The sequence below is a fragment of the Carassius gibelio genome, chromosome A4 (assembly GCF_023724105.1).
Source record: "Carassius gibelio isolate Cgi1373 ecotype wild population from Czech Republic chromosome A4, carGib1.2-hapl.c, whole genome shotgun sequence".
Taxonomy (NCBI): Eukaryota; Metazoa; Chordata; class Actinopteri; order Cypriniformes; family Cyprinidae; genus Carassius; species Carassius gibelio.
Window position 1 is genome coordinate 23,739,949 of NC_068374.1, and position 23,512 is coordinate 23,763,460.

At 37.1% G+C, this 23,512-nt stretch overlaps 2 protein-coding genes across 2 annotated transcripts in view; both read right to left on the minus strand.

The window, feature by feature from the left end:
* Positions 1–23,512, minus strand: part of LOC127973643 (sialic acid-binding Ig-like lectin 13) — a 52,897-nt gene that overhangs the window by 20,930 nt on the left and 8,455 nt on the right. The gene's annotated exons all lie outside the window — the stretch shown is intronic.
* The window catches only part of LOC127973601 (B-cell receptor CD22), a 97,539-nt gene continuing 94,646 nt past the window's right edge, over positions 20,620–23,512 (minus strand). The window contains exons 7-11 of the mRNA XM_052577382.1: positions 22,906–23,169; positions 22,106–22,402; positions 21,582–21,669; positions 21,420–21,474; positions 20,620–21,302 (exon numbers count right to left, since the gene is read on the minus strand). Coding sequence (XP_052433342.1) covers positions 20,949–21,302; positions 21,420–21,474; positions 21,582–21,669; positions 22,106–22,402; positions 22,906–23,169 — 1,058 coding nt within the window. The 3' untranslated portion in view covers positions 20,620–20,948. The remainder of the gene's footprint in view (positions 21,303–21,419; positions 21,475–21,581; positions 21,670–22,105; positions 22,403–22,905; positions 23,170–23,512) is intronic.

Genomic DNA, 23,512 nt, shown 5'->3' on the forward strand with positions numbered 1-23,512 from the left:
AACACCCGACCCTCCACAGGAGGTAGCAAATACAGATTGTACAACAAAAACAGGAAAATACAGAAAACTCACCCAGTGCATGATCATATCGGTTTTCAATTCCTTTACTGTAAAGAGCCAGTATTTAAAACTGCCTAGAACTAGAAGTTACCCATTTCAGTGATGTCCATTACAAGATCTTGAATCCTTAGTGGTACACTTACCTTTCTCATGAAGATATTCCCTGCGGCGTTCACTCCCCAACAGCTGTGTGCCACAGCTTTACTGGAAGTTGTGTCCGATGAAAATTGCTGGATGACTTATTTATTTACTTGCTTACTTTTCTGGAATCGGGTTGAATTGACCACTCTGAAACTTAAAAACACTGTTTGATCAATTCAATGGTAGCCCTCCACCAGGTCCCACAGTAAATTGCTTCATTTTAACATTTATCCTTCTAAATGAGTTTTTTTTAAGTAATCACATCACTGGGACCCATCATACTAGCACATACTGCAATGCTCAGCTCCCTCTTACTTGCACTCAATCTTATTGATCTACATCCCATACAGAGAGGCACAAAATCACTCTCCAGAACATTTTTCGTTCACCATCCCTGGATGGTGGAATGATCTTACCACCACATCTGGAATACTGAATTCCTCACAATTTACAAGCGACAGGTGAAAACTCATCTCTGTCGTCAACACTTGATTGCATCCTAACACACACACACACACACACATACATATATATGTATATGTATATGTATATGTATATATATATGTATGTATGTATGTATGTATGTGTGTATATATATATGTATAAAAAAACTTGGCTTTCTCTTTCTTGAATCCCTTCGTCTGTTCTTATCTGCACAATGTCTGAAACTTCCTGTTTATTTGCCTCTTTATGATGAATCACTTGATGTATTCCTTTGTCGAAATGTCACTTTAGATAAAAAGCATCTGCTAAATGAATGAATATATATATATATATATATTCACGGTTCGATACGATTCACTGGTGTCACGGTTCGGTACGGTTCGGTACGTTTTAGATACAGCAAAAAGAAAAAATTGCCAGATAAATTTCCTTAATTTTTTAAAAATGTTTTATTAAAACTAACAAACTATTATTTATTTTTTATTTTTTATTTTTTTACATTGAACAATGATGGAGCTATTCTTTACCCATCTTCTATGGTGTTTTCTTAGCAGCGTACTGTATAAAACAAAAACAGTTCCTTATATACATTTTTTTTTTAAATGTTATATTGTTGTAGTAGTTATGAACAAATACAAAGATGTAACTTTTTAAATGGAGTTCTATAACTCTTTATATTGAGTGTGTTTTGACTCAATTGGTTCTCTATAGGGCTTATGTTTTTTTGGAACAAAGCAGGAATTACGGTCTGGATGAAATGGGCTTGTGAAGGAATATTGTAACGGGGCTCAATTACGCATGTTCTTAAAACCTGCGTTTTCCACTACAGATTAAGGCGCTCGTTCACTCAGTACGCGCTGAAGGCTCGTTCCAAAATGGCTAAAGGGTCTTTCACACAGGACGCGGTATGCGCGGCGCTGGACCCTGGGCTCAGCATTGCCCTTCAGATACAACTCGATTTGCGCTGCACTATGCCAAGAGCAAAGTAGGTGGAGTTTTCAAAACTGCCCATGCATACGTTCTATTTATAACAGTTCTTCTATCTAATAACGTGCAGGCCTGTTAATTGTATCGTACTGCTCAGGAAATTCCAACACAGTACATTACTAGTCCATTTTGATTTCCGTGCTTGTTTGGATGCCCCGATCGATTGGCAAAGTCCACCCAAACACCAGACCTGTTGGTTATTGGAGGATCTTCTATTTCTGGTCTGTTAAACGCATTGGCCACCGCGTACCGTGCATGAACTGCTCGCTCACTCAGCGCGTACTGAGTGAGCCAGCGCCTGACTGAGTAGCCTAACATAAACATATAAGTTGGTGTTTTTTTTCTTCTTCGTGGGTGTCAGGGGCGTTGCCTGTTATGTCATTTGAGTTATTGGGCTACCTTGTTGAACGCATATCATTATATTTCACAATTTTTTATTTATTTTCCAAATATAATTAACTAGTCCAACGAACCGTTCGGTACATAATGCGTACCGCGTACCGAACCGAAAGCCTCGTACCGAACGGTTCAATACGAATACGCGTATCGTTACACCCCTGATATATATACAGTGGGGCTCGAAAGTTTGGGCACCCCTTGCAGAATCTGTGAAAATATGAGTAATTTTCAAAAAATAAGAGAGATCATAGTAAATGTATGTTATATTTTATTTAGTACTGTCCTGAGTGAGATATTGTACATAAAAGATATTAACATTTAGTCCACAAGACAAAAAAAATGCTGAAATTATTAAAATAACCCTACTCAAAATTTTGGGAACCCTTGGTTCTTAATACTGTGTTCTGTTACCGATGATCCTCGGCTGTCTTTCTGTTTTGTGATGGTTGTGCATGAGTCCCTTGTTTGTTCTGAACAGTTAAACTGAGCAGCGTTCTTCAGAAAAATCTTTAAGGTCCTGCAGATTCTTCAGTTTTCCAGTATCTTTGCATATTTGAACCCTTTCCAGCAGTGACTTTATGATTTTGAGATACACCTTATCACACTGAGGACATTTGAGGGACTCAAACACAACTATTTAAAAAGATTCAAACATTCACTGATGCTCACGAAGGAAACAAGATGCATTAAGAGCTGGGGGTGAAAACTTTTGAACACAATGAAGATGGCCAAATTTGTCTTATTTTGTTGAAATATAATTTTTTCCATTTAGTTCTGCCCTTTGTAAGCAACAGAAGATACTTGTATGTTTCCCGGTACACAAACTAAGTACAATTTGATCTTCAAATTCCAAAAGTTTTCACCCCCCAGCTCTTAATGCATCTTGTTTCCTTCTGGAGCACTGATTCGTAGATTCATAAGTCTCTCAATTAATTCACAGTTGCATACCAGCCTATTGCATGTCAGCCTGATTGACTGCACAGCGGCAGCCGGCAGGCCAGAATGACAAAAATGGAAATGTCCCGATGCTCCTGATGGACAGTCTGCCCCTGCCCATCACCTTGGAAACCCCGCGACTCCCCTTCCAGGGGAGTCCAATCTTCTGGCATTTTTCAGCAACTTTGTTGATTCACTTCGGAGCAGTCAACCCATGGATGAAATGACGAAGGTTTCACTCCAAACAGGATTCAACAGGAATCTATGCATCATACTGTAAATGCACCGTGACACTTTACTCAGGAAATACAGAACCAATGCAAGTAATGGCTTGTTAACTATTTCGATGCGCTTCTAGGCTCCAAAACCGTAAACGAAACCGAACCGTGCCATTGGTGTATCGTTACACCCCTATTAAACAACTAGTTAGAGTTTGTAACAAGTAAAATCAAATAAAAAGTAGGCTACTGAGCATCTATCTAAAACAAACAAAACAATAAAAAAATAATGTTTAGATATATTTGTTAAACAGCACGTGGCAGTCAAAATCTTGTAACAGTAACATTACGATTTAAAAGTTTTTTACCACTTATAAAAGAAAAGAAAAAAATATCTTACCATGATCTAAACAAAACCAAAGTTCAGAAGTGAACGTTAAGCAATAAGATACTTGTCAAAATCTGTTGTAGTCTATCATTACAATTCAGGAAAGTTATCATTTTGTGACAATGGTAGAAAAGTTAAACAAAAGAAAAAGCATCTAAAAGAAAATGCATCAGACGCAGTCGTTAAAATGCCAGCATAAGATGCTTGTCAAAATCTATAATGTACTCTACCATTAGCTACAATTTTAAAAAGCTAGACTTTATTACGGTCAGAAAGTTAAACAAAAGAGAAAAGACTTGACCATCTTACACTGATACATCCTTACACGCTGCTGTCAAAACTCAGAATGGTCACGTGCGGTCACACTCAAACCACACCCACTAACCGCCCCTAACACACCCCTAACACAGGAGGCCGCAAACATAGATTTAAATTTACATTCAAAGAAGTCAAAAAAGTAATGTTTTTAATAAATCATCATCATTTATTAAAAGGAACAGGCCAGGAACACAGTGAACAAAGAGATTAGAGCGGCTAAAAAGACCTACGCTAAAAAGTTGGAAGACCAGTTTACTTCCAACGACTCAACTTCAGTGTGGAGAACTTCAGTGTGCTTCAAACGCTCCACCATCATCCCCATCCCAAAGAAACCCAAGATAGCAGAACTTAACAACTACAGACCTGTGGCTCTAATGTCTGTCATCATGAAGTCGTTTGAAAAACTGGTTCTGGCTTATCTGAAGGACATCACTGGACCCTTAATGGACCCCCTGCAGTTTGCTTACCGAGCAAACAGGTCCGTGGATGATGCAATCAACATGGGATTGCACTTCATCCTGCAACATCTGGACAAAACAGGGACTTGGATGTGAGGATCCTATTTGTGGACTTTAGTTCGGCTTTCAACACCATCATCCCAACAACCCTTCAGACCAAATTGACCCAGCTATCTGTTCCTAGCTCTATCTGTCAGTGGATCACCAGCTTTCTGACAGATAGGCAACAGTTATTGAGACTGGGGAAATTCACATCAAACAGCTGCTCTACCAACACTGGTGCCCCTCAGGGATGTGTTCTCTCCCCTCTGCTTTTCTCCCTGTACACCAACGACTGCACCTCTAAAGACCCCTCTGTCAAGCTCCTAAAGTTTGTAGACGACACTACAGTCATCGGACTCATCCAGGACGGTGATGAGTCTGCTTATAGACAAGAGGTTGAGCAGCTGAGCATAGCCTAAGTTTTCTTCTAAACAAGCACATCTTGCAGGGGTAAATAGTGTTGTTTGGTTTGTTTTATTTTATTTATGATATTCACACTTAATTTAGTAATTCCTTTATTTACTATTTGGTTTTTGTCATGCTTAAGACTTCTGGATTGCTATATAACCCAGACATTTTTTCTTTCTTTAAAAATTAGGTTACACAAGTTTTCTTCTCCAAGCCACAGGAAAATGTTGTTTGTTTTGTTTTATTTTACTTTATATAGTTTTTCATCTTAATTTAGTAGCCTAATTCCTGTAATTTGTCTTTTATTTTTGCCAATCTTAACTTCTAGCATTCTATATCAGTTAAAACTCGCATGCGCGTACAAATATTTAAATGTAATGAAAGTGGTAAATCCAGACAGGCTTTCTCTTTGATTTTTTTTTTTTTTTTCGTAAGAATTGTTATCAGCTGAAATAGAAGACCAATGTCACTGTGACGAGAGGGGCGGAGCCGAGAGCTGTGGGAAACGGAGCGAGGACAGTGGAGTTAATGACCACCGGTCTCGAATCCCACGGATTAGCTCCGAAAAAAATTTTGGATGGGAAGTGTTTAATTACAATTAAAACATGTCATTCAGAGAGCAGAGCAGATATTAATGATTGAGATTCTTCAAACAATATACTGTATAGGATCCAGATGATGGAAATTTATGTAGCTTTCTGTTTGGTACCAGCGCATGTGGGAGTAAAAGGAAATGAGTTAGCAGACCTATATGCAAAGGAAGCAACAAAGAGATAAGACATACTGTAGATATGCAGATAAAGTATGGTAAGAGTGAAATGAAGTGTTTAATCAGGCAACATGTGAAGAATAGATGGCAGAAATATTGGGAAGAAGAAAGAGCAGGCAGATGGTTTTATAGCATTCAAAGAATTGTTGGTAAGTACAGAGTAACGGGAAGAAATAGGCAGGAAGAATATATCATCTCAAGGCTTAGATTTGGTCTACTACTCTTAATAGCAGTTTGAAGAAAATGGGTTGACATGAAACTGGAAAATGTGAGTATTGTAATATGGAGGAAAATGTAGAGCATATTAAATGTAGAGCATAATGAAGTGTCCATGACACAGAAAGGAAAGAAATATACTTGTACAAAAGGCTAAGATTTCTAATGATGCTAGTGCTCTCTGCTGGACATTTAATTTGTTGCAGTTTAGGGTTTTACATATTTCTGATTCACCTGACTATCATTCCTGTAATTTCATTGGTTTAGATCGGGAGAACTGAATGTCAGTCAAAATGTGTTCATGCCTGGACATGTAACTATAGCCCTATTAGTTTTACAGGGGGTCGTTAGAGACAGGGTCGTAGCTGGGGTCTGCGGGGCCCTGGTGCAGGTTGTACCAGTGGGCCCCATTTGAAATGGTTTAATTTGTTTGTTGGTTCTATTTCTTAATTTGTGCTATTTACACAATGCTTAAGTTTTTTCAAGTTTGTAGGTGTCCAAGCACAGAAATCAAATAATTAAATGTAAAATAGCACGTACTGCATAGTCTTCAATGTAAAAAAAATAATAATAATAATATAGTCAAACCAAAAATGTATTCAGACACCTTCAACATTTCTCACATTATCACAGTTTATTTGCTATCATTTAAAAATGGTAATGAAATATGATAAGAACTCAGAGTTATATTGTCAAAACAAATTAATCTTGATAATTTCAGATAACTTTGATAGAAAGGTATGTAAGCTAATGAATTACAATGAAACTAAATTTCAGACAACTGTTAGCGCGACAATATTTACACAACTATCAATACTTTTTTGAACAACTACCAAGCTATCCTTAAATTTGTTCAATCTGTGAATGTAGCATTCTTAATTCAGGAAAAATCAAGCAAGCCAAACATGGTGAGGTCAAAGTGTCACAATAATTTTGGTCCCATTTATTATTTCTCCACTTTCACTAGTAGTCCACTGTATGAAGAATTTTTGTGTATAACATGTCATAGTTCGCTTTATTTTGCTATATTCACATGAAATATATTACTAGTAAAAAAAAAAATATATATATATATATATATATATATATATATATATATATATATATATATATATATATATATATATATATATATATATATATTGTTGGTTTTACTATGCATTAATTCTTGTTGAAACTACAAATTCATCAAGAGCAATGTGTGATTCTCTTTCATTTTGTTGGATTAACATTTGAAGTTAAACAAATGTATTTATTTTATAAATTAATTAATATTAAGTACATAAGTTTATTTGTTATTAGTTTAAACATTATTGGGGATGACTGAAGAGAAAACTTGCATGCTGAATTAATTGTCATAGAAAATTGTTATTTGAAAGCCACAAAGAGCGTCTTCATCCAAATTCAAAAACCGAACTCAACTGATATAATGAATCTCTATCAGGTGCGCTTGTAATTACTAATAAGAGCACAGTAAACACCAAACACAGGCAGAAACAAAGGAGTGAGAGCGCTTGTCCTTAGGTTATATCCAGCTTTTCTCCTTTTGAGTTTGCAACTGGAAAACGTTATGAGGTGTGAGTAAATGAGTACAAATGAAATGGGATGTGCATCAGTGATTAATCAACCCGAGACGCTGCTGGTAGGATGACTGTTTAAAGCTAAATTATCTTATATTCAGATAAATGCATCTTGTGTGCTATTTGTAATGTTTACATTTAACCTCTTTATTTTGAGTAAGGCTGCATTAGAGTGCATACGATTCATATATGAACTTAAATGTCTTTTGAAGGTGTATATATTGTAGGGTGTCAGATTGTTGATTGAAATTAGGAGTTGTATTTTTCTTTCTTCTTTAAAGGTTATCAATCTAAATTGAGCTTGAACTTTTCTACTAAAGGAATGACTGTTTCAAGACGAATCTAACTGCAAACAAAATTAATCGGTTTCAATGTATCGTGGTATGAAATCAACAGATAGCAAATCAAGATTGTTACAACTTTATTGAAAGTAAAAGCCAGTTTTGAGGTGATTCCTGTGTCCGTAGTTGACTAAGCCCCTTTTCAAGGCAAAACTGATGTGTGTCAATGAATGCATAGAATTGTAACAAATAGACACTGGGACTATGGCTTGGCGATAAGATTATGCACATTTAGTCAGTTAATCTGGTCCCACGATTAACGCTAAATTGCCATCACCTGCTATCAAATGGAGGGGCACTTAATAGACAGAGCCATAGATCACTGACAAGCTATGCAATATCGCGTTCATTATCGCACATGAATCGCCTTCGATAATGAACTGGATTATTGCATAGCTTGTCAGTGATCTACAGGTCGGGAATACAACTGTGCAAATGTTTTTTTTTTTTTTTTATCCGATTTTGAGCCGAATTCTGACTTGTGCGACTTTCGGGTCGGGCTGATTTTCAGCATTTTCGTGCATTGCTTGTCATGCAGTGACAAACAATGCACGAAAAAGCCCCGGGGAGGCTTAGAGGCTCCCATCGAGGGACCATACGTGCAGAGCCCAGAGTTCTGGCTGCGGATGCCAGATTGTCCTGTTCGCCTGAGAGAGGAGGTCCTGCCTCAAGGGGATCGGCCATGGGGTTTCATGGAAAGCCTGAATAGTTCTGAGGATAGGATTGAAGGCAATCTGAAAGGGTTGGAGGGCTCGTAGGAGGGCGAGCTGCAAAACTGGGGAGCTGGAAGCCATCAGCCCTAGTGTCCTCTGAAAGAACTTCAGAGGGAAACAGGCTTTGTTCCTGACGGAGACCGTGAGCTGCTGAAGTACCAGAGCACGCTCTGGTGATGTGACCGCCCTCATATGGACTGAGTTGAAAACCGCTCCCAGGAACGTAATGCGTTGGCTGGGGAGCAGTGAGCTCTTGGCAAAATTGTCCCTGAGTCCTTGGCACTCTAAGTGGCTCAGGAGCACGGATCTGTGGTGGTCTAGCTCAGTTCACGACTGGGCTAGAATGAGCCAGTCGTCGAGATAGGTCAGAACGTGGATTCCCATTTGTCTTCGAGGGGAAAGAGCCTCGTCATGCACTTTGTGAAAGTGTGAGGAGCTAGAGACAGCCCAAAGGGAAGGACTGTATATTGGTAAGCCACACCCTCAAACACGAATCTCAAGAATCATCTATAAGTATTTGCAATATTAAAATCAGAATCTAGTACATTATTCAATAAACAATATAAAAATGTAGTTTTATACTGGAATACATTATATTAAAAGGTTTTTCTAATATTCTATTCATGAATTTGGGATTCAGGTAACGTTAAGTAAATAGAGTGATCAAGACACCTCTTGTAATGCTGTCCAGTTCTACACCACTGCAAACTACAGCCTCAAAAATAAACCTGTACTTAAATATATGAAGTGGAGAGGGTCATATTTCACCTAGTTTTAAATGCTGATCTAATCTTTTGAATTGTATTCATGCATCATGTTATGGCATTTTTTTTTTATTGTTATTTTATTTATTTATTTATTTTATCAAGATGTATCTTACTGTGATTTTAAGCCACAATGCAATTAATTTATGGTGGTAGCACTTTTGAAATCTAATCTTATATAATAATCAAATATCAGAAAAATCTTAATGAAAGCATTTGAAGAGCACGAAAGAAAGAATTGTAGCAGTTTTCACCTAATTCAGGAACTTGTTCTAAACATTCAGTCAAGGCACAAAACGAAGGAATCTTATGTATGTTTACCTTCAGGGAAATGAATTTCATATTTAGCAAAGTATGCAATTCCAAAACATCAAGAAGGTCAGACCTATTAAAACACTATAGATTACAACATGGCATTTTAGTTGAAATCAGTCCATACCCTTTCTCCATTCTGATTACCCTTGCACCTTTAGGATACATTTGTCCAGGTTTCATACACAGACAACTAAACCAGGCCAGCTTCTTTCCTTCACATGCATGGTGTGTAATTCATGTGGTTTCCACACAGAAAGGCTGTTATTTTGCTTTGTCTTGAAATAAATATGTTAATTTGCTTAATGTAAAAAAAGTATAGGTCTCTTTTTCTTTTTTTTTTTCTTTTTTTTTAACAGGAGCACGGAACTGAGGGCAAGACACACCAAATGATGAAGATTTTGGTGATTCAAAATCCCACAGCTGAGGAGGACCCATCAGATGTATGGGTTGTTGTTGAGGGCAACAAAGTCCTTACTGGATGTGGAAACAAAACCACAGGATACATTCTGTTGATGGGGTTGATGTATGCCCTCAACTTGGAATACCCGAAAACCCTTAAATACACTTTTGACATGTTGCAGAAACTCTTTTTTTTTTGGATCTTGATGGAACAAAAATACTTCAAAAGGTTCAAAGTATCAAGTGCAAATTAATGGAATAGACCGTTCCATCCCATGGAGACCATTTTTAATTATTTATTTAAAAAAAATTGCATTAGAAGTTTCTAGGCATGATTCCTGTTTTTTGTTTGGAGAATTGTTTTCAGTTTCAATTTCAAGGTGTGGCCTTGCAATACCTGCAGCGGTGTTCGAAGGCAGTTTACAAAATTAAGGCTGCAGTCTGTGTCTGCTGTGAAAGTAGGCAAGTGTGGATGTGTGAACGGAGTGAGGTTCTTTATGTGCATCAAAGACCTTAATTAAAAGTCAGCCTCAGAACATCATCAGAATGAATGCAGAAATATAACTTGATCAACAGTGATATTTATGTTTTTGAAGTTTTTAAGAAGTTGTTAGTGATTTGTGAATTGTTGTCACTTGAAAATTAATAGAATGAGCTGTTGTACTGCCACAAACTGTTCCCATGGAAACCAGCTTATTTTTTTGAATTGGAAGTTTTTAAGAAGTTGTTCACTAGTTCACCCTTACATCTAATCTGAAGGTGAATAGTAGGCATATTTTGGCGTGCTTTCCTGGGGGAGGGGTCCGGGCCCGGAGCATAGCCCGAACCCAAATAACTCCCCCTATCCCTAATTTGGGATAAATAGATTAGAAGTGAGGAGTTGGGGTGGAGGAGGGATTCCGAAAAACTGTCGTGGGACAGGAGATAGGAAGACTGGAGATACATACATATATATATATATATACACGCTTGTGTGCTAGTTAAGATAATTAGTTAAATGAGATGCACCTGTGCCAAATTGGAGGATTGTCTGATCGTGCTCCTCCCAAACTTTAATACAACCACATTTCACGATTTCACCCTTACATCTAATCTGAAGGCGAATAGTAGCGACTTAAAAATGAGCACGGTAGATGCAACAAGTCCTGGATAGTCTAACGGGAATAGAATGTACGAGAGTATGAAAGAGAATTAAGAAACAATCTTGTACCTGATATAAACTAGGATAGTATGATAATACAACGTAAATGTAGTGAAAGAAGATGAAGGATTAAAGCAATATTTCATTTAATCAAGCAAATTCACAGAAAAATTGTCCTCTTACATCTCTAACATGGCATCAAAAACTAGGAAACAAAGCAGCACGAGGCCTACGTATTACGATTAGATGGGAAAATACTTCAAGAGTGGTGAAACTGCGGTCAACAAATTCAAGCAGAAATAACTTACAAAATCATGGAGACATATAAAGTTGTTCTTGTTTCGAGGTGTAACCCTCGTAGTAGCGCCTTTTATACACTAGGATAAACTCAAGATATCTAATGATTGTAGGTTTACTTACCAGGAGTGAGACTAGTGTGTGAAAGAGTTATAGAACAAGCTTTTGTGCTTGTGTTATTAGGCTATATTGTACTCATTGTCATTATAAATATTTGTACGTTTACATACATATCATCGTATTTATGAGACGCTGTTACAGAATTTGTCTTTGTGCCATACAATGAAATATTTTATTAAAAGATAATGCTCAGGACTGGTTGAGTAACACTCTGTCAAGTGTTTGCCAAACTAACGGAAACCTGTCATAAATATAAGTTTGATGCAACTGAAACAAGTCTATATATAAAAAAAACTAACATTTTAAGCTAATCAAACATTTAGAATTGTGAAAAATTAATAGATGTTAAAAGCTGCTGACCTCATGATTTCTTAAAGCCAGACATGACAACACCCATTTACAGTTTATTTTTACAGAGCATCGACGGAGTTGTGCAAGTGTTTTTGTTTGTTCCCTGCATTTCGAAGATGCTTGTTTTACAAACAAGGCCCAGTTTGACGACGGATTTGCGTATCGTTTTTTTCTTAAGGATGATGCAATCCCAACGAAAAACGGTCACGATCGTGTGTTGTAACCGCTGGCAGTGAGTAAAACTACTTAAAATGTCTCTGCCTCCTTGTTAGTGCGTCCGCCTCCCATGCCGGAGACATGAACGGCTGAATCTGACTGTTAGCCATGGTTTGTTTTGGATGATGTTTTTTTTTTTTTTTTTTTCTCACGGTAATGTCAGAACTTCCAAACGCTCTCAATGCAAAAGCTTACTCGCACTCGTGATTCTTTAGCTCCACCCACACGTCACGCCTCCAGTGGCTCTTGTTTTTCCGAAAAAAAATCGGCACAGACTATTTTTCTCTTATAAATATGATAAAACTAAAGACTTTTTGGAGATATGAAGGATGCAGTACTACTCTATAGGTACTCAAGATTAACAGGATATTGAGTGAAAATGAGCATTTCACCCCCCCCCCCCCCCCTTTAAAACAACCGATTTATTAAAGTCGTGTTTAGAGACGCGTACAAAGAAATAAGTGTTTCCTAACCATCTTTTAAGTTTGAGTGTTTTAAATGTACAGAGAAATAGTTATTTTGAGGCCTTGTGTCTCGCAGCATTTTCGTAGACAGACCGGAAATTAACACATAGTTCAACAATTAATAACATGTTAACAAATAGTGGTTATATGTGTGATTTCATAATAAAATAATCTAAATTGTAATCAAACTATTATCTTTTATATTAAAACTTAATGAAAAATCGTTTAGTAACACACAGTTGTGAAAGACACGAACCAAAACATCTCATTAATGTGATTGAGTCAAACTCCCAAAAGAATCGTTTTGTGAAAATTAATCAGACTTTTCATCACTAACATTGCCAAATTGCAACATCGCCACAGGGAAGAAGCGTATACTTCACAAATAGTGTGTAGATGCAAGTCATTTATATAGGGAATCTGAGCATGTGTATATTTAGAACTCAGATGTTTTAGACCACTGGCCCTGTATGAGCATTCTGGGGTCTTGCCCCCAGTTGTCATGTTTGAAGTCTGCGCTTTATGCTGGGATTTTTAGTTCCCACGACCTAGAAGTCTGTAGCATTTGAATGAGGTATTCGTTGCTCATGTTAAATTTAACAGCTTTGGAAAAAAAATAATAAAAAAAGTTAAAGATTTGTTAACCCTCTCAAGGCAGGTGTTGCTGATTTGCAACAGTTAAAAACTAACTACCTTATTACTCCAGATACATATTTTATGTACTAAAAACTTTTTAGTACTTTTGGAGTACTAAAAACTTGTTACTAAAACTTAATCTGAGCCTGAGAGTGTTAAAACATATTTAGACTAAACAATTATATTCAAGAATAATATAATATAACTATGATAAAACAAACGCATGTATGCGTTGTTATTTCAACAAATGGCATTAGGATTCGGTTTTATGTTTTTGATTTTTGAAATCAGACCATTGTCTTTGTCTTAAGAAAGAGTCAAACAGCCCATCTGCTCACTGAATATTCAGGCCGTGACTGGTATTTAGGGTGACCAAGGCTGTTAGGCAAGGCAAGGCTATCTTGTTTGTTGAGCACATTTCATACAAAATGGTAATTTGCTTTACATAAATGGAATTAGAATAATCATGAAAAATAATAATAATCACAACAGTAAACAAGGAATAAAAAATAAATAAATAAATACTTCTTAAATGATTTAAAATTAAAACGGTTAAGAATAGAAAATGGTTATTGATAAGATACTGTACGACTGATTCGAACATAGCACAGTGCTTAATTCATTCAGTAAATGCACAGTTAAACAGAAAAAAAAATACTGCATAGTAATTCCTATAGTCACATGACTCCATAGTCACATCAAGATTCTTGAATTGTTTTTAGTTGTTTGCCCATAGAGTCAAGGTATGCATACGGCTTGAGAAATAAATCTTTGTTTCCAAATGCAACAACTTCTCATTGTTAAACTGAAGAAAGTTTTGGCTCATCCAATTGCTAATTTCATCAGTACATTGGCAAAGGCAGTCAGTGGGGCCGTAGTCATTAGGTGACAAGTCTAGGTAAACCCTGGTAACATCTGCAAATCTGTGATAGGCAATTTGGTTATTTCCATTATTTGCCCTATAGTTGGAGCATATACATTATAATCAAGAGCTGGGCAAGAACTGAGCCTTGTGGGACTCCGTGTGTCATGGACATCCAGTTAGTCTTATGCCCTCCTATACCCACCTGATGACCTGAACCAATTGATTACCATCCCAGAAAGCCCGACCCCATTTTCAAGTCTCTCTAGTGATATGTTTTGATCGACAGTGTCAAACGCAGCACTCCGAACTAGTAATACCAGCACACATATTTTTGCCAGAATCAGAATATAAGCTAATATGATTTCACGAGTTCAGATTTAAAATATTATTAGCTAAGATATAGTATGCGTATTTGGCGTGCTGTTTGGGGAAGGGCTCAGAGCTCGGGAATGGCCTGAACCGAGAGTACCCCCCCCCCCCCCTCTCTTCCCCGTCTATTTATAAAGTGAACTCAAAGTGAGGAGATGGGGTGGAGGAGGGATGCTGATAAACCGTCAATGGACAGAGGTAAGTCAGCGATATTTACACTGTGGTATGGATTACTTGATTGTGGTCCACCTGTGTTGATTTAGGCTAAGTATCAGATGCACTTCTCCCGAATCTTGTTAATAGAACATCATTTACTATCTTAATGAGCATTGTCTCTGTGCTGTGATGTGGTAGGAAACCAAATTGAAAAATGTCCCAGGAATCCATTTGAATTTAAGTAGCTGTTTGGCTGATTAAAAACTACTTTAAAAACTGCTTTGGGGAACACCTCGTCATGACCCGTGTCTGAAGCATACATTGAAAAAACACCAACTTGTTGGCCGGTGACAGCCTCCGACGTCACTACCGGTGTGACTATAAATAAGCATCGGGAGAGCACGTCATTATGTTCTTCATCTTCACTGACTGTTTTGTTTGAAGCGTGCATCTGAAAGAACCGTTGAGGGTGATCTTTCTCTGTTTATCATGGCGACAACTAGCAAGCGTTTAGACGATGTGTGCATCCGTGTCTGCGTTATTTGACACCCGATGACACACGCGATGTTTGCGTCATTTCTTTGGGTGAAGAGCACACACGCGATGTCTTTGAGGAGGCAATCTGCGGGCATTGTGAGCGTTTTTTCAATGGAAAAAGCTCCACTCTCATTCGTCTCTCTTCTGAGAGAAAAGGGAAAAAAAAGGCAGTCATCTGCTTCCCGTGGTTCAGGACCTGTCCGCGTTGAGGCGTGGAACAGAATAACACTACAGTATGTGTTTTTCCCCAACAAACTGGTTGTTCAACAACAACAAAAAGAAGTCATAAGAAAGTTTGTTGTGTTTTGAAGAGAAAGTCAGATAATGTATATAAATTAAGTTTTATATATATATGTATTCATTAATACGATAATTTATGAGTTTATGATGTATTTATACTGTTTCATGTATACTCGTTGCTAGTCGTGGATATATATTCAAGAGAAATGTACAGTATGAACTTGATTGTTTTAATCAATCTAAAGCTTTTAGTCTGTAATTACAAATATCTTAGTGACTTAGAAAAATTAAAATAGATTGTCTGAAATATTTTTCTCTAAGGATTTGAATGTGGACATTAATTTGGTGGACACTAAAGCTAAAAAGATTAAATTTTAAACAATTTTAACAGTGATATTGAACTTTTGTGTCAGTAAGATATTTATATCATCAAAAGCCATCAGATAAATCAGGCGAGGGGTGATAAGTTTGACTTATTATCTGATTACTGCTTAGCACTTATTTGAACAAAGCTTAATAATATAATACTATATAGACCCTCTTGTTTTTATTTTAATAAAATAAAACATCATAGCGTGAACATAAATACGGTGTATTTAAACATCACGGTTAATGATACAATTTTAGTGAGAAAGAACATGTAATCTGTTGTAAAGATTCTGTGAGACATTTGTAGCGCCTTTTATAAAAGATATTTTGTTGCATACAAACTTATGACCACTGATTTACAGTCTAGGTCTAATGCATAAAGAAAACTCTCTGTGAGCACCTTGCATTTGACTAGCCTTCTTCTAACCCCTGCATTAGAGCGTCATGAGATTTTAATTTATTTGTTTAAACAAAAGTTATATCGTTGTTTGCGTGCTTATTCTTATTTTTAATATACTGCTCTTCATCATCTTGTAGAGATACAAGGTGTGATGGTAAATGTTTTTATCTGTAAAAGGTTTGTATGAGACCCCGTAAACTTTTCAGTGTGATTACTTCCACATGGGTAAACATAGCACTCTGTTTACAAAAAGAGCCTGAAGTCTGTCAAAATGACCAGGACTGTGTCTTTTACAACCATGTCGTCACGGTTAAAACCGAAACAGGCTCTAAGCTACCTTGATGTTATTCAAATGAGCTTCTTAAAACAAAGTGTAAGATTACGGCGGTGAAGATAGCCTCATGAGACCTGTCTGTAAACATTCCAACAATGTTCTCCGGACCAATTTTCTGTAAAAATTAGATGTAGCCTACTGTATAGGACGTGTCGTGTCTGCACCGCAGCTAACAACACTGTGAAATAAACGGACCCAACGCCAAATGATGAGACTAAAAGCTGATTCATATTTAAAATAGATGTAATTTTAGCTAAACAACTAAAAACAATTTGAACCACATTTGAGACTGAGTTAGATACGATGGTCAAAACTATGATTGCGTAGACCGCTTATCCAATCATGTAAAAATGCCATACCATGATTAAAATAAGACACTTAGTTTTGTTTTAAATCAAGAACCATCGGACAACAGATGAAATGGGAGTCTGTTTATTTAAACATTAAAGTAATATCGCTCAGTCGTGAGAGATGTAGTGCATTTAAAACGTTTTCTCAGCTTATCCGCTTCATCTTTCGCAGCGGACCGAAATGACAGGAGCATGCGCTCACATGCGGAGAGAGAGAGTAATAGAGGGCTCGCGTTCCTGATTTAGTTTAAACACGACAAAATGTTGTGAACATCATTGAGGAATCGTGGTGCTTGCACGTGGGAGACTTTCTCTCCTAAAATAATGTATGGGGAATTTATATTTGTTTATTCACAGTTTATTAATAGGTTTAGAATTTTTTTATATATATAACGGTCATATTAAATGCACACACACACACACTGATATGATCTGTTAAAGTAATTTATTATATTTAATCTTCATCAACATGTACATGTTTTTACAGTTCGTACACACAAACACACACACATACAAACACACAGAGTGATAGAGCGCGCTCCCGTATTACAGGCTGCAACCTGATACTGCGGTCGCGTAGGCTACACACAGACGCGTCCAGAAGAGTCCGAATATGGGAATGAGCCATATAATCTTCAAACAAATTCTTCAAGGAGCTCATTCATCAATTGGTCGCTGAACAAACAACACCATCTCCCGAAGCCCAAAGGATGAGGGATCAATTTGACGCATGCCGGAGGTTCAGATCTGGACATAATACATAGGTCAAAGTGCACATCTGGACATAATTTATAGGTCAAAGGTCACATCAATCATAAAAGTTGAAGGGTGCAGGCGCATATTAACTACTATTGGGTATAAAAAGAGCCTATCAGAGTGGCAGTGTCTCTCAGAAGTAAAGAGGGCCGAGAGAATCACCAATTTCCCCAATGCTGCGGCGAGAAATATTGGAGCAATATCAGAAAGGAGTTTCTCAGAGAAAAATTCCAAAGAGTTTGAAGTTATCATCGTCTAAAGTGCATAATATCATCCAAAGATTCAGAGAATCTGGAACAATCTCTGTGCGTAAGGGTCAAGGATGGAAAACCATATTGGATGCCCGTGATCTTCGGGCCCTTGACAGCAGTGCATCACATGGAAATCACAACATGGGCTCAGGAATACTACCATTGTCTGTTAACACAATCCACCATGCCATTCGCCGTTGCCAGCTAAAACTCTGCAGGTCAAAAAAGAAGCCATATATAAACATGATCAAGAAGCACAGGTGTTTTCTATGGGCCAAGGCTCATTTAAAATGGACTGTGGCAAAATAGAAAAATCTTCTGTGGTTCAGAATTTTTTACAATTTGAAGTTCTTTTTGGAAAACTGGGTTGCCATGTCATCCGGACTAAAGAGGAGAAGGACAACTCAATTTGTTATCAGCACTCAGTTCAGAAGCCTGCATTTCTGTTGGTATGGGCAGCTTACACATGTGGAAAGGCACCATCAATGCTGAAAGGTAAAACCACTTCTAAACATACATATGCTCCCATCCAGATGTTGTCTCTTTCAGGGAAGACATTGCATTTTCCAACATGACAATGCCAGACCACATACTGCATCAATTACAACATTATAGCTGCATAAAAGAAGGATGTGTGCATTATCCACCAGGGAACACCACTGCCATGAATGGGTGTACCTTGTAAACAATTATGTTGGTGTCGTGTATCAAATTTACATCCACATGAATAACAGGAGCCAAGGTTTCCCAGCAGAACACTGGACAGGGTATCACACTCGCTCCACCAGTTTGTCATTGTCCTTCAGTCTATAATGGTGCCATTACTTCCCTGGGAAACGCACATACACAGCTGATCACATGATGTAGAAGAAAATGGGACTCATCTGACCAGCCAACCTTCCTCCACTGCTACATCTTCCAGTTCTGATGCTCATGTGCCCATTGTAGGTGCTCTCAAGGGTAGACAAGGCATCATAGGCACTCTGGTTAGTGGAGTTGTGACAAATTTTACCAAACAACACAAGTGAAATTAAGCAAATAAGCTGAAGGTGGTGCTGTTGTCTAAGGCATGCAGCAGTCAGTAAGAGCTCTCTGCCCTGTAACCAGCAATATGCTAATATTGTTTATAAATAATCCCTAATGAAACACTACAAGAGAAGTATAAACAATCAAGAAATTAAGCAATTTTTTATAATCATATTTGAAAAACTGACAATCTATACAGATGGTTGGACGGTAAAAAAAAAAAAAAAAAAATGTAGATGGTCCAAACCCTACCCATCTTCACCCCCTGATTCCTAAACCTACCCATCTCACAGAGCTCCACCCCTAAACCTACCCATCTTCACCCCCTGATTCCTAAACCTACCCATCTCACAGAGCTCCACCCCTAAACCTGCCCATCTCCACCCCCTGATTCCTAAACCTACCGATCGCCCAGAGCTCCACCCAAGTTTGGTGGGTTTACCATGGTAATAGCTTGATACAGAATGAGTGCTACATTCTTATGACATTCCAAGCCACTTTGAAGAATACTACAGTTGTCTTAATGTCCAGAAATGCTCCTGCTGAGACAGAAAGCTGAGAAGACTCCATCAACAGCTCTTCCTCTGATTCCTTCAACTGAACTAAAATGCATATGTGGACACAGTATCACACAGTGACACAATGTCTAAATGTCAATCTGCAAACAAAACCTTTCTCAGAACTAACTTCCCTCTCTGAGCTTTATTTGTTATGGCAACTGCTATCAGTGTGGTCTTAGTAGCTGTGAAAAGACTGTTCTTATCAAGTTCACACGAATAAAAGAGAGAAACTACAGCAACGATCATCACATTAGTGTTTAACTGCCACAAAAAGTCAAAGTACTTTTTTGCATTTGTCTATTATTATTTAAACCCTAACATTTAAAAAAAAAAAAAAAAAAGGTTTGTTCTGATATATTTTAAACAAATGTCACTTTTTGTTGTTCTCATATTTTCTGTTGTTGTTTTATTTTATTCTAAACAACAACAACAAAAAATAATTAAAATAAAATGTTACTTACAATTGTCTGTCTTCATCGACACGATTAAAAATAATTGCAAAATGAAACTAATGTGAACTGGGACTGCAGCTTCTGAATTTTAAGAAGTCAGTCACCATCATCCTCAGCATTAAAAATAAATGTGGCAGCACTATCAGTTTCCTGCTCAGCATTCACACTTTAAGAAGTGCTTTTTAGATCCACTCTAATTAAGGAAGATTTTTTCTCCAGACCAAAAGCATCTAATACAGTCTAATAAGATATTAGTGCAAAAGAAACAAGTGGCATATAAACCATTTCAGAAGAAGCTTGTCAAGAATAATAATAAAAAAGATAATTGAAAGGTGTTTACGGCTTACATTTTATCAGCTATACCAGCAATTATAAGCAAACCATTAGGCTACTGAATAAACAATAATGTATTCTGAATTACATGTACTGTAACTTGTTGCTCAGAATTCACGCATTAAAAAAAGCTTTTCAAATCTTCTCCAGACCAAATTTCTGATACAGTCTTTTTGCAGAACAGAACAGAAAACAGAGGTCTAAAAAGCTAATCTGCAACACAAGCAGATAATTGCATAAGCAATTGATTAAAAGTTTTTTTTTTCTTTTTTTTTTGGTTTAAAGAAAGGGAGAGAGAATAGATAGTTAAGTAGTTAGTTGAGATTTTTAAGCCATGTCAATTAAGCTGAGGCTAATTTGACGGTACCATTCACCACGAGTCTGGAATCTTCATCTTAATGTGCAACGCATATCCACTTAAAATTTTTAATTATTAGTTTGTTTGTTTTTATGCATTGTAATGCCATGAAAAACTTAACACAACATGCTACACACACATTTGTTTGTTTATTTTTAAAGTGTCAAAAGATTAACCTTACACATCTTGTATTAAATACATTTTCTCAACTATCTCCCTTTTTTTATTTTTAAGCCCGATTCACACTGCACAGACACCGACAATCACCAATTGAGCATGTTCAGATAGCGGAGTGGTACTTGAAATATTCCTTTAATGGCTAAACTGTCTTTGGTCTACAGAAAATGCAATCGTATGACTATATACATGACCCACAAGTTATATGGCGGCTTTTTTTGTTGTTGTTGTTGACGCTTGAAAGCTGCAGCTAACATTCATTGTAATTACATGACAAAACACTGCCATTCTAGCTCAGATGGTGATATTTTGATATATTGTGTCTTCTGATGGCTTGTTTAACACTTCCCCCATTTTTGACTCCTGCTCTAGTATGGTTGGATTTTTCTCAGAATTCATTACAGCTGAGATGCCGTTGTTTGGCTGATCACCTTCTGTTGAGCTCTCTGCCCCTGATACTCTGCCAGGATAACGTTGGACCACAGCGTACTCAGCTGTTAGAGAGGAGATGCCCCTGATCTCTTCTGACTCTGGTTGGATGTTTGTGAAGTTAATGGGGGCATAATTGAGTTCTTCATGATTCTGGGTGGCAGCTCCAGTAGGAGACAACATGCCATTATTGGCACAAACTGGTCCACTCTCATCCTTCTGTTGAACAGATGTACAAATCGACAGTAAGAGCTGTGGTGTATTCTGCTTGTAAAACAATTGTTTAACAGAAGTTGCAGTATTTTAAAATGAACAGTGTACTTTGAGGGAACTCACCCTGTCAGTCAGAATGAGTCCAGTGTCACCGTCTCCTCTTGGGTTGCTTTCTCTACTGAAAAAAATATATTTCCATATGTCCATGATCAAAAAATTTTGCCAAATTAACATCAGCCATGTATGGATTTGAATTTTTAGAGACTTTGGGCAATGTGAACATACCTTGCACAGATAAGTAAAATGCCACAAACGATCATCATCACAGAAGCCCCACCAGCAACTCCAACCAAAAAAGAGAAACGTTGGAAACCTGATAATGATAATAATAATAATAATAATAAATTACATGATTTTGGAGACCCGTTAATATAATTGATCAGTTATATGAAATAAAAAGCATCTAATTCTAATAAAGCTAGTGATTCCATTCCCTCATCCTCTCTAGAAGAATGAGCTGAGCAGGAAGTTTGAATTGTGGTTAGTATCAAAACTAGTTTGTATTGTAAGCAAAAGCATGTCTTTAAGGAAAAAGAATGTTCTTCTACAGCTTTTCCTATAGACATTTACATAGAAGTTTGTGATGTGTGAGGTAATAAAGGATTAAGCATTTATCCTTTGCCCTTTTTCTAATGTAACAACTAGAAATGAACAACACAAACAGAACTGTTCAAATGTATAAACAATGGTATTTAAGATTATACATCTCAAAATACTTTAAACCTTAAAAATCAATGTCTAAAATGTACCTGACTCCTGAGGAGAGACATGAAGCAAATTAAACTGATGACTTGCAGTGCCATGAGTGTTGTTGCTGACACACTGCAGAGTGGATGTGTGTGTGAGAGACTGATGAAGAGTGATGGAGCTCCTCAAGCCTGTGCTGCTCAATCGCTCTTCACTGATGAACGTGTTTGAAGAGTTAGTGACAGGACGTCCAGACAGATGCCACTCCAGTTCAGGAGAGGGATTCCCATCAGCCTCACAGAAACACACAGTTACATCAGTCCTGGTACAGCAGGAGGATGGAGAGATTTTAGGGGCATCTGAAAGTATTAAAATACAAGAAACAGAATAACTACAATGATTCTGCTCATGTCAGTGATAAATGCAGCAGTTCAGCACTGCTGGATTTGCATCACTGCTGCAGAATACAAAATTTGTTGAATAAGTTGTTTTGAAAAATATTTAATTAGTTCATACAATGAAAGTCAAATGGGTTCAATGCTGCTTTGGACCCCACTGACAATATAGTGCTGATGTATAGTCTATAGTCTATTAGAATCCAGACTGGTTTGAATCTCTGAAGCTACAATTTATACTGAAAAATCAATGTCTCAGCATTTAAATGTATGTGGTAAATTTAGCTGGACAAATGATAGGCCTTTCAATTATATTATTTGGCCTTAAACTTAATAAAGAAAAAAAATGTAATTAAAAATGCTATTACTGCATCATAACACAATAACAGTGTCATAACTGTTCATTTTATGATTGACATTAAGGTGCTAATGTGACAAGGTAAAATTGTCTGTTATGTAATACTCACACAGAATGTCCAGCATCACTGATGAGTTCTGGGTGCCATGTTGGTTGTGAGCTGTACAGTAGTACCAGCCTCTGTGTGTCAGGTCGATCCTATCGAAGGTAAGAGTGTCTCCAGTCTGCAGCTGCTCCATCTGTCCTTCACTCTCTCTGGACCAGGTGTAGTTCACTGCTGGGTTTGCTTCACTGCTGCAGATCAGAGTCACTGAACTGCCCTCCAACACAGAGCTGGAGGGAAGCACAGACACTGATGTGTTTTTAGGAGCATCTAAGAAGCAAAACAAATGAATGAGGTACTGTATGAAATGTATGAAAAACAAAAAAGTATTTGGATGCAAGCTTAATTCGATGCATTTGCATTAAGTTAACAAAATCCAGCTGAAATCAAAGTAGATGCCATTTTGCTTGGTGTTTTATCGAATATATATATATATTCTTATGATCTCTGTTTTAGTACTGGCTCTGTCTTCCTCACACTGGTTAGAAAAGTGTAATGGAAACTGAAAAAATGTGTTTTTTTCACAGTTAAGATCACACTTTTCTATTCATGTTTCTATGTGTATCATATATATATATATATATATATATATATATATATATATATATATATA